The sequence below is a fragment of the Diceros bicornis genome, chromosome 12, assembly GCF_020826845.1.
Source record: "Diceros bicornis minor isolate mBicDic1 chromosome 12, mDicBic1.mat.cur, whole genome shotgun sequence".
In the NCBI taxonomy this organism is placed as follows: Eukaryota; Metazoa; Chordata; class Mammalia; order Perissodactyla; family Rhinocerotidae; genus Diceros; species Diceros bicornis.
The window spans coordinates 31,838,658-31,856,229 of record NC_080751.1 but is presented as its reverse complement, the minus strand read 5'-3'; the positions used below and the strand labels follow the sequence as shown (position 1 = coordinate 31,856,229).

The 17,572-nt window shown below is 43.5% G+C and overlaps 1 protein-coding gene across 2 annotated transcripts in view; it reads left to right on the top strand.

Annotated features, from left to right (window-relative positions):
• SPTBN1 (spectrin beta, non-erythrocytic 1) overlaps positions 1 to 17,572 on the top strand; it is a 191,144-nt gene that overhangs the window by 106,425 nt on the left and 67,147 nt on the right. For both annotated transcript variants that reach the window (XM_058551239.1, XM_058551241.1), the window contains one exon: positions 15,967 to 16,118. In XM_058551239.1, coding sequence (XP_058407222.1) covers positions 15,967 to 16,118 — 152 coding nt within the window. The remainder of the gene's footprint in view (positions 1 to 15,966; positions 16,119 to 17,572) is intronic.

Genomic DNA, 17,572 nt, shown 5'->3' with positions numbered 1-17,572 from the left:
ATTTTCCTGGGGTACAGCCCCACAGTTTAAAAAAACTGTTCAAGGCCTTACTTAGCTCATAACAAGAGTAAAACCCTTTTCCCCTCATCATTACTGCTTCCTCCTCGCTGCCTACTTAGCCAGCTGCTGCAGGTCTCATTACACTTCATTAATCCTGAGCATCTGTCTATAGGAACTGCCTCAAGATAAAAAGAGGAAACTCAGCGAAACATTTTTGTTGCTGCTGCTAATTACCCCAAGCTATACTTTTTATTAATTAATTGCTCTACTTCCAAATCTGAACGAGGACCTTTCCCCATGCCAGACACCAGGCGTTCCGAACACTCCCCTTCCTGCAGATGTCCTCTCTGTGGTTTGGTACGTGGGGTACCTGTAATTATCAGGGCCAAGAATAGGGTGGCCCTGGAAACCAAGGTAAAGGAAAAACACACCTGGAAGTCTGGTTGTGTGTGACCTCCACTTGTTCAAAGCCTTCAGTTGATGCTGATGCTTTTTTTAAACAGATACCATTTTCAATTATCTCATCTGTTTGTTAAAATACACGATGGCAAAACAATTAACAAAGCTAGTTTTCTTGACTCACTAGTTCCAGAGTCTAAAAAAGAATTTTAATGGGGGTTGTGATGGGAGAGAGTAATGGATATTTCTATGTTCTGGCTAAAGGTGACCTTTGAAAAGAAAAGGGTTGATCTTGGGTTTGCAATTGATGGTGACTGAGAGCAAGGACTCTGATGGTGAAAGATGAATTACACTCCTCCCAGGTGTGGAGCAGGGGAGATGAGCACCTCCCTTCGTGGGACTTGAAGAGAGGTCCTGAATTGAAAGAACAACGGAAAATATGGAGGATTCTTTCTGATGAGGATGTCTGTCATCATTGAATTATGAGTAAAACTCCCAGTTTGGGAATTGTCAGGAATTCAGGTTGCAGAATACCTTAAGAGGTTTAGTTCCATGAGCTCCGTTTAGGTGGAGAAAAATCTTATTCACCATTCAGGCTTGAACCCCCATTTCATCTCAGTTGCAGCCTAAGGTCCCTGCTAGTGTAGAATTCTGTTTAGAACAGTGGGGGCTGTGGGGTCAGACCTTGGTCCAAACTCCTGGAACTGTGCTTGCTTTGTGACTGGAGAAGCTACTGAACCTCTCTGAGCCTTACTTTGTTCTTATGCAAAATATGTTTAATGATAAGAGTACCTACTTCACATGGTGGGTGTGAGAATTAAATGAGTTTTAGTGAAGTGCTTAGAAGAGTGCCTGACTCTTATAGTAAGTGCTCAATAAATTGAGTACAGGGGTGGATATGGGAGATGATTGAATTCCATCATCCTCCAGGATCGTGTCCATGGAGCTTTCCACCTGTGTAGCTGAAGCACTGGTAGATCAACCCCAGTGGGCTCTGATCTTATCCTTGTGGCTGATTGGTGATGTCACCTGGACTCAAACGTTTGACCCCTTGACTCACCTCTGGTCAGTTGATCCCACAGTGTCTTTTGCCACCTGTTAAATGCAGTATAATTAACTGATGTGTTGTTAAACTGTAAACTCCTCCAGCACCTATGTGTATTTTCCATTGCTTATACAGCAATTTACAAACGCTTTTTATTTTTTTTTGTGAGAAAGATTAGCCTTGAGCTAACATCCGTTGCCAATCCTCCTCTTTTTGCTGAGGAAGATTCTCCCTGAGCTCACATTCTGGGCCCATCTTCCTCAACTTTATATGGGATGCCGCCACAGCATGGCTTGACAAGCGGTGCGTCCGTCCACGCCTGGGATCTGAACCCGTGAATCCTGCAGCTGAAGGATTCAGCTGCTAACTTAACTGCTGCGCCACCGGGCTGGCCCCTATAGACACTTTTGAAAAATGGAATTTGTTTTTCCCGTAGATGAAATCTGAGGTGGAACCCCAGTAAATAAAAGGTATAAAATGGGAGCTTTTCTGACCAAAGTGCAGGACAGAAGGTACTTGGAGCCTGACCTCTGGGAACCTGGTTTGAAAACTCCTCTAGCATCCTGTAGACCTCAGTGTTTCTTCAGTGACTGTCACTTCTTTTTATGTTAATATCCTCAGTGTCCCCATCTATTAAAAGGAAGTATTAATATTTGTTTGCCTTATTTTGCTTATAAATTTTGTATGAGGTTAAACACTGATTTAGTATTCTCCAGAAGAAAGATGTGAATTTCAGGCTGTCGTTTTATTTTGGAGTCCTCATTGAAGACAGCCCTTTACATAAGACCTTTTGTGGTGCCCCAGGAGAATTTTTCCTCCAGTTAGTACCCTTTTTATTCCTACCCATCAATCTCATACCCAGTGGTGAGCCTCAGTTCTCTTATCAAATAAAAATGAAAAAATGAATTGTGTTTTCCTTCAAATGGAAATGCCCTTTACATATTTCAAAAATGATATGTGCTCATTAAAAAAAAAAGGCAACAAACAGTGTGGAAATGCCTCCCATCTCTGGTTTTACTCCCTTGAGATTACAGTTAATAGTTTGGAAAGTATCCTTCCATACCTTTTTATGTAGTTATTTACACTTAAATATATATATATATGCATAGGATCATACTAAGTATACACACTTTTCTGTAAGTGACTCTTCATTTGTGGCCATTTTCCTAAGCCTGTACACTGAAGATTTCCCTTACTGCTTTTTTTTTTTTGGTGAGGAGGATTGGCTGTGAGCTAACATCTGTTGCCAGTCTTCCTCTTTTTGATGAGTAAGATTGGCTCTGAGCTAACATCTGTGCCCATCTTCCTCTATTTTGTATATGGGACGCCGCCACAGCATGGTCTGATGAGCGGTGCGTCGGTCCGTGCCTGAGATTCAAACCTGGGAACCCCGGGCCACCGAAGTGAAGTGCACAAACTCAACCACTACGCTACCAGGCCAGCCCCCTCCTTACTCTTTTTAATGCATACATCCTATTCTTTTATATGGATGCATTGTATTTTAATTAATCAATCTGTTAGTGTATATTTAGTTGTTTCTGGTCTTTCCTGTTTTGTTGTTGCTTTTTGTTTTTTACAATTATTTTAAAAATCTGCAGTCTGCATCCTGTACAACTATGTGTGCCTACACAAGTATTTCTAGAAAGTAAACATCTATGGGTGTGATTGGTAGATGGAGGAAATGCATATTTTAAATTTTGATATTGTCCCCTTACCCGCCCACCAGCCACATGAGGGTGCCCGTTTCTTCAGTAAGTGTGAAGGGATTTGTTTTTCAAGTCCAAGGAATAGAGTTTAGTTTATTTTCACCTAGTCCTGAAAGTGGACCTTATGCCATCTGCCACCCCAGCAGAACCTCTGTGGTCCCCTAGCACCCAATTCCAAGATTATCATCTTGATAATGGAGGAAAAACAGCCAAGGTCTTCATTAAGCAATAAAATGCCCCTGAAGAACACATCGGCTATAGCAGTAGGCTTCCCAGGCCATATCTGGATAACTAGCAATAATACTCCTCCTGTGACAGGGTTGGTTTACCTTCCCCCTTTCCCCCACAAACTGGCAAAACTACAAACAGCCAGGTCCGCACACCTGTTGTAAGCAACTGACTTTGTGGAGTGCAAGATAAAGCCTTGCTTGTAGGAATGGGAGGGAAATGGGGTGGGGTGGGGTGGGTTGGGTTGTGGGGGGCCTGCATGTGGGTGTGAACTCTAGGAAGGACATTATGAAGATTTGCATTTTATTTTGTGTGAAGAGATTTGCATTTAAGTTAAGCAACACTGCAACAAGTTTAAGTTTCCAAAACAAATACAACAGAAAAACTGATCTCCTTATTTATACCCCCCCCCTTGTTGCTTTCTTTTTTCACTTGAAAAAAGTTAAATTAAGGTAGGTGACCAGTTGAAAGTTAAGAAGATTCAGAATGATCCAGGTCATACCTTGTGCATTGTCTTCTGTAAAACTGTGCTTAAAGCTTTGGTTAGTGTTCCTATTGATGAAAATTAGATTTTGGTTAAAAAAAAAAAAGCAAGCTAGTATAAACCGTTAACTGTCCTACCCACCTTTGATTACTGTGAGGGATCCTTTGGGGCCACCCCACATGTCAACTAGGTCATCATAGGGGTTGAATCTGAGGTCATTTCCTCCTCCAATTTTTCTGTCCTCCTTTACTGAAACAAGGCAATGTACATTGTGTACTTATAGGATCTACCAGCCAAAACTCTGTACTGTCTGGCTTTGAAAGAAATCTTGTGTAACCATTTATCATATGGGTGAGGTTGAGGAAAACCACAAGGGAAGTTAGCAGAATTGTTTTTCAGTGTTTGACCCTGTGAGTGACAACTTTCTCTTTTTCATTTTGAGCTATCTTAAAAATAACTAAATGGTAGTTGAATATGGCTGTTATCTAGTGTTGTGAATTCCTGAGGAATTGAAAATTGCTCGTTAACTTTTGAAGGAGAGAACTCAATGCTTTTAGGTGCCGTTCCCAGTGTCTTCATACTAGTTACTCAAAAAATGGTTGCTTGTTGGTTGCTACATTAAACCAAGGAGGGAAAAATGACAGGAGGCCTTTATTGCTGAATGTCAGGTACTAATGTGTATAACATTTGCTGTTCTACGTGAAATACTTTGTCAGGCAGTGAAATGGTTGGCTGAGTTAAATGTATAATCGAGTATTAGATCAGAGGTTATCATTCAGTAGGTTACTTCTTGAATGAAGAATACTCAATGAGAAGTGAAATTTTGGTTCAGTACACTGGGATATCACTTAGAATATAGTGCTAAGCTCTGAAGTTCTTTAGTTCAGTCCAGGGAATAGCTCATCTTTATAAAATTATGCATTTTGTTTTTGAATCTTGTCACAACCAGTAGTTATTTCTGAAATCCACGTGTAGTTTGGACACCTGCCCCCCTCCCCCTAAACACACATGGAGGCTTGGGCTTCCTTGCGTGTACAGGTGTAAGTTTGGAGTTTGGCATTGAAGATGAGACAGTCTTATTTATCATTCTGTCATTTCAACCCTCATAGTTTCTACACTGGGTCGTGGTCACTGGCCAAAAGGGTTTAGGTGAATAATTTGTAATGTTCTTTAGGACAGAAGCCAGTTTTTAAATTCTTCTGTGTTTACATTCATTTGTTTTTAAATATAATTTCTCTTATTAAGTGGAACCTTATCCTAATTCTGTAGTTCCAAATGATACCTCAGCATCACCATGACTTGCTTTGGTTTCAAAATGCTAATCCTTTGCAGATTAAATTTACACATATAACCATATTTGGAGGGCTTCAATGATATCTTAGGGTATCTTCGACAGACACTCCTACAGTTAGTTGATTCAGGGAATGATTATTTTAGTAAACTCTCTACTATGCATGAAAAGCAGACAGCTTCATGGTGACCTTTAGCTCTTTTTGACTGCCTCCTCCTTCTTCTCTGTGTTTGTCTCTGGTTTAAAAAAGAGTTCCTCGATCTTAGCTTTTTTGAACTCAAATGAATTACGGTTAACTTGGGCATCCTCATTATTTCGGAGAGCTGTCAGAAACTGTCCTGAGTGGCTGGAATTAGTGCGGTTGTCTTGATGGCATCCGCCTTTCTGGAAACATTGAGGTAGAGCAGTAGTGTCCTCTTGCATCTTGAGTGTCTGACAATAATGTGACTCTAGTGTGTGAAAGAGAGTTCTCTTTTCCTCCCTGCACTGTTGACCCTAAGAATCCTGGAAAACTGGAAAAGATAGAACATCATAAGCAAGGGCCTAGGGGTGCACACTGTGTGATTTTTAATATACTGGTTTAGACCAGCTATGTGGTCCTCAGAACAGTATGGCCACCTTTTTGGTGCATTGTATGAAAAAAGAAACATAGTAAATATAAATTCTCTCTCTCCGTATCCACTTAATCCCAAAGCTCCTTAATAAAAATCTGCCTTTAGTCCTTGAAAATGAAGTGCAAGATTTTATCTTTACCAGTGAATTTGTGTACCGCAAGATAGACTGGCTTAGAATATAATATTTACTGCTTCCTTAGTTGTTGCTAAGAAAAAGTAATTCTACACAGACACCACCCCCCATTATTGCAATTAAATTACCTACATGAAGTCTTATCTCTCGTGTACCTATTACGGTTGTTGCCCTTTAAAAATTCTCTCCTACATGGTCTGTATTAATGTTCGTGTTCTGCCATATAAGTTTCAGTAATTAAGGATGTGGTATTTGTTTAGTTCTAGCTTTTGAGGATATTACAAGTTACCCTCAGTCCACCTTGGACTTAGTATTTTTTAGTCACCTTCCAGGGAGGGTTAGGGGAGAGGAGGTGATGGCAAATGAAGAGCCCCTCAGAGTAGAGAACCTGAAGCTTGCGTGGAGAGGGTTTGGAATGTTGGGAAATCTGGCCTCAAGCCACCAGGCTCCCGCTCATCCTTTGACCTTGAAGTAGTGGCCTTGAGTTCTAGCCCATGGTGCACGTGCTTTTCCCTCCTGACAGCTGGGGTAGCACACTATGAGCTCTGCTATGTCAAGGCAACCAGATAAATACCCCTCAGCTGGGGAGGGGAGAAGGCCCTGCGTTCACCCCCTAACTGACCTGACATGTGGGCAGAGTCCTCGTAACATAACTTAAAAAAAATAAATGTGGCTACTGCACATCAACCTGGCTGCATGTTTAATAGTGAAATTTAAAATGGTCCCCAGTACAGTACCTTGTTCGTAGCAAGCACTCAGTGCATATTTGCTAAGCTGATTTTGATTTGAAAATGGAAGCTAACAAGTGGGATATAGGACCAATGACATTATAAAAATGTTTTAAACCAGAAATTGACAAACTTTTTTGTAAAGAGCCAAATAGTAACTAATGGCTTTGTGGGCCACATAGGGTCTCTGTCCTATCTCCTCATCCTCCTCTGACACCTCTTCTCCCCTCTTCCCCATCCCACCAAAATGAAAAACCACTCTAGTTCCCACGCTGTACAAAAAAAGGCTACAGGCCGAAGTTTGCTGGTGCCTGTTTTAATTTGATGTTTTCAGTCATGGAGGAGCTGATGTGAGATGGATGGTTGGGATGTTTTCTCTGTTGTTTTGGGGAGCTGATATCTTGTTTTCTTCAGGCTGTGTTTGATGGCCGCGTGAGTGGGAGCTTTGGGATTCTTCAGGGCTCAGATAGGTGAGGGTTCTAATCCTGGATGTGTGCTTGCTAGCCATATGCCCTCAGGCAGATCACCAAAACCTTTCTTTGCCTCCTCTGGTTAGAACTAACGGCTTGTAATAAACAAGGTAAAGTTAGTGAAGATCCTAACACAGCATCCACCAGAGCATAGGAGCAGAGTAGAGCTTACTTCACCCTCCGTCCTGCTGATTCTCCCTGGCTGCAGTTCTGGGCTGTTTCATGCTGCACTGTCCCATAGAGATGGAGAGTAGCAGATGAGCAGACTCATGATATGGCTTCCTGTATATGAAGGCAGTTTTGAAGTGTGACACTCATTTTCAGGCAAATTTAATGAACGGTTTCTGAATATTTCTTCATAAGGTCCTATTTCTATTTTTTTAAGGCACTTAACTTTTCCCTGCTGGTTTTGGCATTTTACACTACTTAATTGACCCTAGTTCTCACCTTAGCTCTCGTCTTAGAAGAGTTAGTGATGTTACTCTGCCCATTTGCTTTCAGGGTTTGCCCCTACCATAACCTCGGCTGCCTCCACGGTCTTGGCTTTTTGTAAATTGTGACTTTAAAGGGGCTCACCTTGAAGTGATGACTGACAGGCAGGCAGGCAGGCCAGCCACCTGGAAATTGGCCTACTTTCTCAGTTCATTATTATAGGTCTCCTTTCAGAAGGTCCCTCTGCAGTGCCTTGGTTTCCATGTTGGCGAAATTGGGCCTGAGCGACTCAGAAGAAAGCCCCTCTGTAAGCTGCAAGCCGGGCCTGTTCCCTGATGTAAACTGTAGGTGCAAGGTTATATAGAGTTCATAGTTGTTTTATAGTCTGCATATCAAACTGTTAAGTATTAGCAGAGAATTGTATATTTGCTACACATGCATTTAGAACAGATGTTTACATGTGTTTTGTCCATGAAGTGGGTTAAACTGTTAGGAAAAATATTTGAACTCAAGTTCTATTTATATCCAAACCAGCAAACATAAATTAAAGTCCCCCAGACTAATCCGTCACAGGGAGGCCTTCAGTCAAAAGATTAGTTTCCTTCCTTTTGCTGCCTCAAGATAACGGTTTGATTCTCCATTATCAATACAGCCAGTTGCCTGTTTCCGGTTTCCTGCTCTGTGTATTTTGTATGTTGCTCATGGGAAATGATTTATTTATTTTTTCAAGCTAAAAACTTAGGGAGACTCCACCCTACTGTATTCTTTTGTTTTGAATTAGGATTCCTTTTTTTTTTTTTTTTAACAACTTAAGAATTTAGTGGAAAAATTGATAAAACTAGTATAAATAAGTCTTGTGACTATTGGCCTGTTTGGGTCATGTTAAAATAATGTTATAAATACACCCTTATATATTTTGCAGTTTCACTTTGTTAGATGGGTATGTGGTGGCAGTTGCCCCAAAATAAAACAAAATAAAAACAAATAAAATTTTTTCAGACTTTTTAGGTTAGCTTTGGACCACTTTTAATCTGAAAGACAGTACCACACAATTGCATATTTATCATTCATCAGACATTGAGAAATAATTGCAAGAAGCACTTCAGTTGTGAAAGATTTTTAGTGATGTACGATGATAACATTTAAATGGTTAGGGTCTGTCTATGCGATTAGGAATTTCTTTCCTCAACAATTCCAGTGGGACTATCCCAGCAGCAGCAGGTTTTGTTGAGAGCCTGTTTGTTGGGCATTCGATGTTTGCTGATTCATTCAACAAGTGTTTAGCGTGCACTCTGCCAACCATTTGGTAAGGCTTTACACAGACGTAGAATTGGGTCCTTGCCCTGGAGGCGGTTAGTTGAGGAGATAGGATGTAGGATACGTAATAAAAACATGAGAGACCACAACCTATCAAATGAAGGCCTATTGGAAGAGCTAATCTTGACCTGGGTCTTAAAAGAGAGGTAAGAGAAGAGAAAGTGCCTTCCAGGTTAGGAGAATGGTGTAAGCAAAGGTGGGAAAAGGAATGTGCAAGATGAGAGTTCAGAACATGATGAAGAAGACCTGTTGAGTTGAGGAACACAAAAATAGTGTGTCAGAGAAGATCCCAGAGGAGGCAGGTGCCTTAGGAGAGGCTGCTCGGAACTCTTGAATGCCAGGCTCAGAGATTTGGACCGTCTTGTGGATGACTGGGAGCCATTGAAGGTTTTGGTACGGTGGTGTAACTTTGAAAAACCACTGTTTGGGGAAGATGACTGTGGCAGTGATGTTTAAGGTGGGTGAGAATGGGAAAAGTACAAGGCAAGAGATTTCAGTAATTGTTGGAGGGTGGGGCCTGAAACCATCCTAACTGTACTAAGCTTTTTCTTCTAAACACCCAAAAATACATTGTTGAAATCATTCTCTTGGCAACTGATCCTGTACTACTTTGTAATATCTTTTGTTATTTTTTAACTTTCCATTTAGTTTGTCCAGCTAGACTTCTAGTTCATTGAGGGCAAGAGACCTTGTCTTAGACGTAGAGTTCTGGGTATGTTAGACACTTTGTAAATACTGGAGCTTGTTAACACTCTCAACTTCAGATTAGTCTTTAGTCAGCTAGTTATACAATAGTGTCGATTTAAATAGCCAGTCATGGGGATCTGTTCATGGGATGATTGCTTCGTCATCTCCTTTTGATTTCTTCTGAGTTTCCATCCTTGTACCTCTTTTCCTACTGTGAACCCAAGTCTACATCTAACTTAGCTGTGTGTCTGTATAAAGAAAAATCGCACATGATTTCCAGCTCTTACTTAAGATAGGCCATTATCTTAGCAGAATTGAAGAAGATCCTAATAGAAAATATTCTTGGGTTACACCAGCAGGTTCAGACTATGTGAAAAGTAGAAGAAAGATTTGCTCTCTTCAGCCAGGCATAAATTCAGTCTTGGGGAAATAATGAATGGGGTCATTTGTCAGTTCCTGTTTCTGTATTTCTCTTATTTTCCATCCGGAGATGTTCCATGCCTTCAAGCCTTTCTTCATCCCTGGCTCCCATCCCTTTCCATAGCCAGAACTGTGGCACATGGTGAATATGGTTGTGTTTAGTGCTCTGTGCAGAGAGTGTTGCAGAAAGATGCTATACAATCATTTCCATGACAAAATGCCCTTGTGTTCATCAAAGCTATTTCTATATCCTATAGCTTAACTGACTGCTAACACGGTGTTCATTGTCCTCGCTACAGCAAATTCTCCAGAGTAAATAAGAATGAAACATTACAATCTTCCTATATTGATAATAGTCACTCCCTAAAAAGAAAGGAAAGTTGATTATGTGCTTCTAGAAGGGGAGGATGGACACGATATTCACAGCCCTTTGGTTAAAATTAAGCAAGTACGTTTCTCTGTTCTCAATATCTCATCCCTTTTCTGGAAGACGTCTTCTGAAAATTTCAAGTTATTTATCAAAAACAAAAGACAATGAATTTAAACACTTAGAGGAGAAGATGTAGCCATGCATCCTAATTCCTCTTAACCAGACTGAGCAGTGTAAGAGACAGCAACACTCAAGGACACTTAGCACATCCCAGCCCTGCCACTACTGGTTGGTGACACTGAGCAGCCCTTAACTTCACCGAGCCTTGGGCTTTGCTGGAGATCAGTCTTGTGTCCCACCTTTCTGACACAGTTGCTGTGCAGATCTAGTGAGCTTTGAGAAAGTATAAATTGCTCTTCAGATTCGTGATGGTGTTACTGAAGGCATACCATGTTATAAAATTCTGTTTTCAGGGAAGAACACTATAATAGAATTTCATTTATAATTCACTCCTTCCAGGGATCAGAAACTGACGTAGATGTTGAGACTCACCCAAGGTGGGTTCTCATCTGCTTCTTAGTAGTTCTTATTGACCAGGCAGTTGGCTAATTCATCTCTGAGCCCATGGAGCTAAAGACTTAGCTAGCTGGATCTTCACACTTGGAACCACTTCTGGTTCTCAGGATTTCAAGGACATTTTGGTAGAATTTATGGTTCTGGGAAACTTATTTTGAGAGCAGCTTTAGGAGTCCTTCCTGACTGCCACCCCTGCGTTGTCACACAGACTGCCTCACCAAACTCCCTCCCATGGAGGGCTGCTGGTTCTTTTTGCTCTGTCTTCACTCAGGTCCCCACTTTTCTAATCTCTGGACTGCTGGTGCTGCAGCTGCCTCAAGTCCCGGCTTGTATCAGTAGGTACATGATGATCTCTAGGCCACCAAGAGGTGGTAGTGTCCTCAGGTACCATCTGGGGTTCCACTCTGCCCACCACATTGTGAGTCATTGCAAAGAGGGGTTGGTGAGGAGTATTTAAACCTGAAGGCCTTTACGTGGAGGAGTGAGGAGACCTAATTTCTGTGGCTTCACAGAGAGCGAGCCTTGGTGGGCCAAAGAAACGGGTTAGTCTTGATGGAGACACCATCCTAACAATTGGAGTTGCACAGTGATGGAGCAGACCCTTTCACAAAGTAAGGACTTGGGTTAGGATAGTGAGATTATAGGTGATTTCCATATCTTATATCACTGAAACATGTTTTTTAAAAAATGTTGTGCTAGAGGCATTATTGCATAGTGATTGAGAACAGGGCTTTGGAGCCAGCCTGCGAGGAGCGTTACGAGAACCTGCCGCATGGAGTGGTTACCAGGACTGTAAAGCACGTAGATCGGTACCTGGGTAGTAAGTCTCAGGGTAGTAAGTCTCAGTGAACGCTGTTATTATTTTAATAAAAAGAAAGAACAAGCCATTTTCTTTCCATACAACTATTAACAACCTCCTGGCACATGCACACACAGAGTGTCCCCCTTTTCTGGGATTTTTAAATAGCTGGCCTGGGTGCAGAAGAAGAGGTTTTTTGCTTTTGAAAGAAGATTGATTTAGATGACTTCTAAAGCCTTGTTCCGCCCTGAGATTATATGATTCCATGATCCCTGGTAAGTTTCTCAAATGGTTGAATTGATGAGAGCACAGCTTTGCCTGGGAAAGGGAGAAGGAACTAATGTAATGAGCAGTTACAACAAGCCGGGCACTTTGATGTGCCCTTTACCTCCTCTCATTTAATGCTGGGGCAGCCTTTAGGTGAGTCCCTCTAAATAAATATAATGTAGGGAATGGAGGCAGACACAGCTGAGAGATACTCACAGGGAGCAGGGCTGTGGAGGTGCTGTTTCTTGGAGGCACCACCTACTGAGTTTGGGGCAGGGCTGAGTGGAAACCTGCCCCGGCGTCAGGCTCAGCCCTGTCAACTTGGAAGGAGATGCTGGCATGATTTGGCTTGATTAACAGCAATATAGGCCCCCAAAAAGTAAAAGGAGAACAGAAATGGCAAGGGGGACAGAAGAGTTGGCTGTCACACTGACCCAGACCAAGCCCTCCCCTGTGGTTCTCTAGGCTGCTGTTCCTCTGCCTTGCAAGGAAGCGGCAAGCCCTTGTGGAATGAGTGGGCCTGAGGGCAGGGAATTTCTGCTGCCATCAGCCAGCACGCAAACCATCAGCATCAAAAAGCCTTCGATGTTGGCTAAGAGAATAATGAATGAATAGCACCCCAACTTGGGTGTCCCTCTTTGTGGAATGCAGTCTGAGACACTACAAATGCCACCTTCAATTAGTGTGAACCCAGAATGTCTAAACCAGGGTTTCTCAACCTAGGCACTACTGACATTTTGGGCTGGATAATTCTTTACTTTGTGGGCCATCCTGTGCACTGTAGGATGTTTAGCAGTATCCCTGGCCTCTGCCCACTAGATGCCAGTGGCACCTACACCCCAAGTGTGACGATCAAAAACGTCTCCAGACATTATCAAATGTCCCCTGGGGAGCAAAATTGCCCCTAGTTGAGAACCACTGGTCTAAATAACCAAAACAATATGGCGTTTGTAAAGGCTCCCTTTTCACATCACCAGATTTGCCTCATATGCATAAAACTAGAAGTGGGCTCTCTTCCCTCTGCTGCTCCCATCATCTCCTCACACAGCTCTCAGGCACAGTGACAGCAGCGTGAACTGGGAAACACACCTCTGGACTGTCTTCCATTATCTGTGCCAAGGGCCTCCTGCTCCTCCTCAGGCAGGCATCTGGCCTAATCTGCCTCGGCCTCACCAGATTGGGAGTGCAGGGCTGATGTCATTGTGCCTTCCTAGGAAGGGTGGAACAAAAGACGGAGTCCCCAAGGACATGCAGCTTCATCCCCAGCTTGGCCGCTGGGTAGGCTTTTTTCCCTTCCTTTCCCTCCTTCCTGCCTCAGAAGTGTTTGTTGTTCTCCAAGCGCTCCATTGTAAGAGGACACGCCAAGCTGGCCAGGCTTTGTGTCTCTCTCCTGAGCCTGTTTCCTGCCCCTCATGTGTCGTAAGGGTGTTGATTCTGGTCCAGTCCCTGGGTGGAATCTTCCATGCCTTTTCTACTGTGGTAGCGTGAGCCTGAGGAACATAGACTCTATGTGAATTTTCTAGCACGCTTATGCTACCTGAAGCCTGCTCTTAAGCTGTGTGGGGAGAGTAGAGGAGGGGGAGCAGGAGAGAGGGCAAGAAAGCAAGCTCTCATTTCTTTCATTTTATGTTTTTAACTTCTCCTCTTCTTCTTCCCTCCCTTATTCCTGGAGTTCCTGAGGACTGTAGCAACCCTGGAGAGCCCTCCTCACACAGATCCTCAGCCTGTTTTATTTCCACTCAGTTCTCTCTGTTCCACCTGTGACCTCTCTGTTTGCCTCTTCATGGGGAAGAGGGTTGGGGTTGGGCTATAACTCTTCAGGACAAGGTGCTGTGGGAGTGCGTTTACTGTCCTTTGAAGCAGATCCTCAGAATCTCCTCGTAAAGGAATTTAGAACCTGAAAGAAGCCAGGGGTGTTTCTGTAATTTCAGATTCACCCAAAGGAGTGACAGTTGGCTAAGGAACACATTTTGTGCTTCTTTATTTAGAAATACCTTAATCCAAGCAGGTTTTCATTTTGATCTTGTTCCCCTGATAGGCTGGGTGTGGAGTGACTTTGGGCCCCAAACCCTTAATGACAGCCGAGGATACCCATCAAGGTCTTTATTAAAGACGTTTCCAGTTCCAGTGTAGCACATAAAAGATACTATAATTTAAAAAATATTAGATGACCCTGAATGCATCTGAACCAGGAGTTACTTGCCGTCAGTGAACTGTACCTAGGAGAAGTTTAACGTATCTGTGTACTTTGCTCTGGACCTGCTCTTTTGAATAGCCAACCTTAGGCCAAAAAATACAGCTCCTCGAGTCACTGTCATGAAGTTATCATCCATCATGATGATTGTGTGATTAATAATGCATGTAATCTTTTCTCTGTGACCTATCATGGTGTTATTGGTGCAGCTCCTTTTTCAGTCTGCAGCGTGCCCCTCACTGCCTTTTTCTTGTTCTCCCGATCGTGCTCTTTCTGGTCCTTTGTTTTGGGTTGGCCTTTTTATCCCTGGGGAAAAGCCTTCTTTTTCTCTGGATAGGCTGTTCCTTTAGGGACAGGCTGGACTGGGAGGAGCTGCTGGCTATAGCAGCTGGCCAGCTCCCTTGGCAGGTGCCTCACTGGGTGCCCCGGCTGCCTCACCTGGTAAAGGCTCATCCCACGTTGCCTCTGTCTCGCTCCCTCCCTTTGGTTCGGTGGATGGAGGCCTTGGCAAAGCCTTCCAGGCAAACCTTTCCCAGATGCTCTGGCTAGCCTGGGAACCCAGTACCTGGCCACCGGGTGTATGCCCCGTCAGCAAGGGTGGCTTTTTAGTTGTCACCCAATGGTGGTGAAATACATAAAAAGTTGTTGGAGTCTGCTCCCTTTTTTGTGGATTCGTATGTAAACATCTTGGTGGGTTTGGGCTTGCCCTGGAAGGAGTAGGTCTTGGGTCCCTTTGCTGCAAATTCATGCTGATGGAACTAGAAGTAGGGCAGATAACTGACAGAAGAGTAGCTCTGTGGAGCACAGTCAGGGAGTACCAGTGGGTGGTCCAGGGCACGTTCTGTGGATCCCTGTTGAAGGTCTTCCAGCACCCTGCCTTTAGAACATTCTTCAGAAGTAAGAAGATTGGAAGCCTGTTTGTATGGGATGTGAAGGGGCAGTTCTGGGTAGATGTGTATAGAGTTTTATGCTTTAAATTGGGCAGAACTTGATCACTGAGGTTTGAAAAACTGAATACTGTTTCTTGGATGACTTGGAGGTGCAAATACCACACTATAGGCCATAAACTAGCAGTTGCCTTTTCAACAAATGGTTGAGGTTTGGAGATGGTAGTTGTCCACTCATCTTACAGAAGAGGACACTGAATCCAGTGTCTCAGCACATTTTTGGTGACACCTTGGGCCCAGGCCCTGCTCCCCTAATGCCTGGCCAGGTCTCTTTGCACTCTATCATGTTGCCTGCCATTTTCTCTGTTGTTCACGGGGTGTGTGACTGAACAGGTACAAGAGTCATTGCAGATCAAGTTCATGAGTGAATTTATCTTCTAGAGCGTTGCCTGATTCTTTGTACATGAGGGAAGCAATTTCTTGGTGTCTCTTGGGCTTTTCTACCTCATTTCCTTCCATATCCTGTGTGCTTCCCCCACACTCGCCTTTTGGAGGAACAACAGCTATAACATACATGTTAGAAACTTTGCCAAATATTATACTATTGGGCGGGACTTCAGAGGAGCCCACTGTGATCTGTTGCATCCTGCTGCCTCTTCAGCAGAGATGGGAGAAAATGAAATGAATGAGATCAAAGGATATTCTGCTGGTGGTCTGCTTAGGGGCTCAGATGTTCAAGGATTGTATGATTCCTCTATTCCCAAAGAGTTGACTGTGCTTAAGAGCAGCTAAATAGAGGTTTCATCAGAGTTTAATTTTGCTCTTCTTTCTTTGGATGGGGTCTCGTGACCCTGCTGTCACACACCTGCCGCTGTCCTTTCTGTGGTTGGTGGTAAAGCAAGCTCTCCTCTGCTTGCAGATGAACGCGAAGCCGTGCAGAAGAAGACCTTCACCAAGTGGGTCAATTCCCACCTTGCCCGAGTGTCCTGCCGGATCACAGATTTGTACACTGACCTTCGAGATGGACGGATGCTCATCAAACTGCTGGAGGTCCTCTCCGGAGAGAGGCTGGTAAGTGGGAATGTTATTGTCTTGCACAGTAGGTGGGAAAGTGTTTTAGAAAAATCAAGTGTGGACTTGTCTCCTATTGAATTCTGCAATTAATGGTTGATATTTTGGAGAAGGAGAATCTCGATAAATGAGATGAGTATGTTGGAGAAAGCTCCAGTGTAACGTTCTGAGTCTGGTGATGTTCTTGAACTCTGATAAAGTGGCCTCGTTCTGGTAATTTGTGACGTTACTACCTTTGGTCAGAAAGAGCTTGGCCGATGTCCCCAGTTAAACGGCACGGTGCTGGAAATTGAAGGGCCGGGCTTGGGTGCTGGTTCCAAGATGAATGTGTATCCTACAAGATCATGGAATAATTTTAACTTTGTGTCTTATTGATCCTCTGGAAAATCTGAGCTGCCGTTTTAAGGTGGCAAGAGCTGAATTCAGCGGTCTCTGACGTTTTTTGCTTCTCGGCACACTTTTATTTTGGGAGTGGAGGGAGAGGCTGGTGTTGTATTGTCTCCTTGGGAACTTGGAGCTTCCGATGAATTCACCGTGCCTTTTCGGGCCGGGGAGTTGTGAGCCTACAGTGAAAATTTTATCCCCATTCTGTTTGCCAGAGCTACCTAGGCTGCCTCGGATGTGACTTTTGTTTATGAACCTTAAAACAAGGAAGCTTAAGCCAGTCACTGTAACTGATCCAACAGGTTTTGTCTTGCCTTTGTTTGAAAATGGACGCTGTATTCTACCAGAGCACACGCAGTTCCATAGGTGGTGGTGGGGCCAAGCCAAACGCTGACGCCCAGGGAGAGAGCCCCACATCTGTAGTGACATCACCAGGAAAATATGATGCTGGTGGTTGGCAGTGCTGCCAGAAAGCCTTATTTTTAACTTGATCTCCACCCTGTAACTTGATAGCCATGGTGGGTCTGTATGCAGACCGACCCACACACCTCTGACCACAGGCAAGGGGCTGAGGTTGTACCCTGCCCTATTATTAGCCCACAGACAGATTGCCCCTTTGCGCCTGGGTAAAAATGGAGTCAGTTTTCTCTCTCCCTGCGCCTCCCTTCATGAACAGGGGCCTCTAAAAGATAGTGAAGCCCCATCTCATCTACAGTTAGTTTTGTTCGTGCTCTTTGTTCCCTGAGCATGCAGGTCTTGTTGCCTCATTTCCTTTGAGAGTTTGTGGGTCAAGCTAGACAAACTAGATAAATAAAGGAGGCTCCTGCCCAAGACCATGATGGTGCCGTGAGGGCAGTGTGTAGGGGGGAGGATGGGGGCAGGAGGCCCATGTGGAGAGGGCAAGGGCTGGTCATTTATTGCATGTCGATTTGTTTTTTAACTGAGTCTTGTTTGAGACCCTAGGCTAGAGTGACTGTGATATGCACCTATAAATGTAATTTTTGTAACCAACCTTTTCCCCTCCTCTCACCCTTTTTTTTTCTCTTAATGTTTAACCTAGTATGATTGTT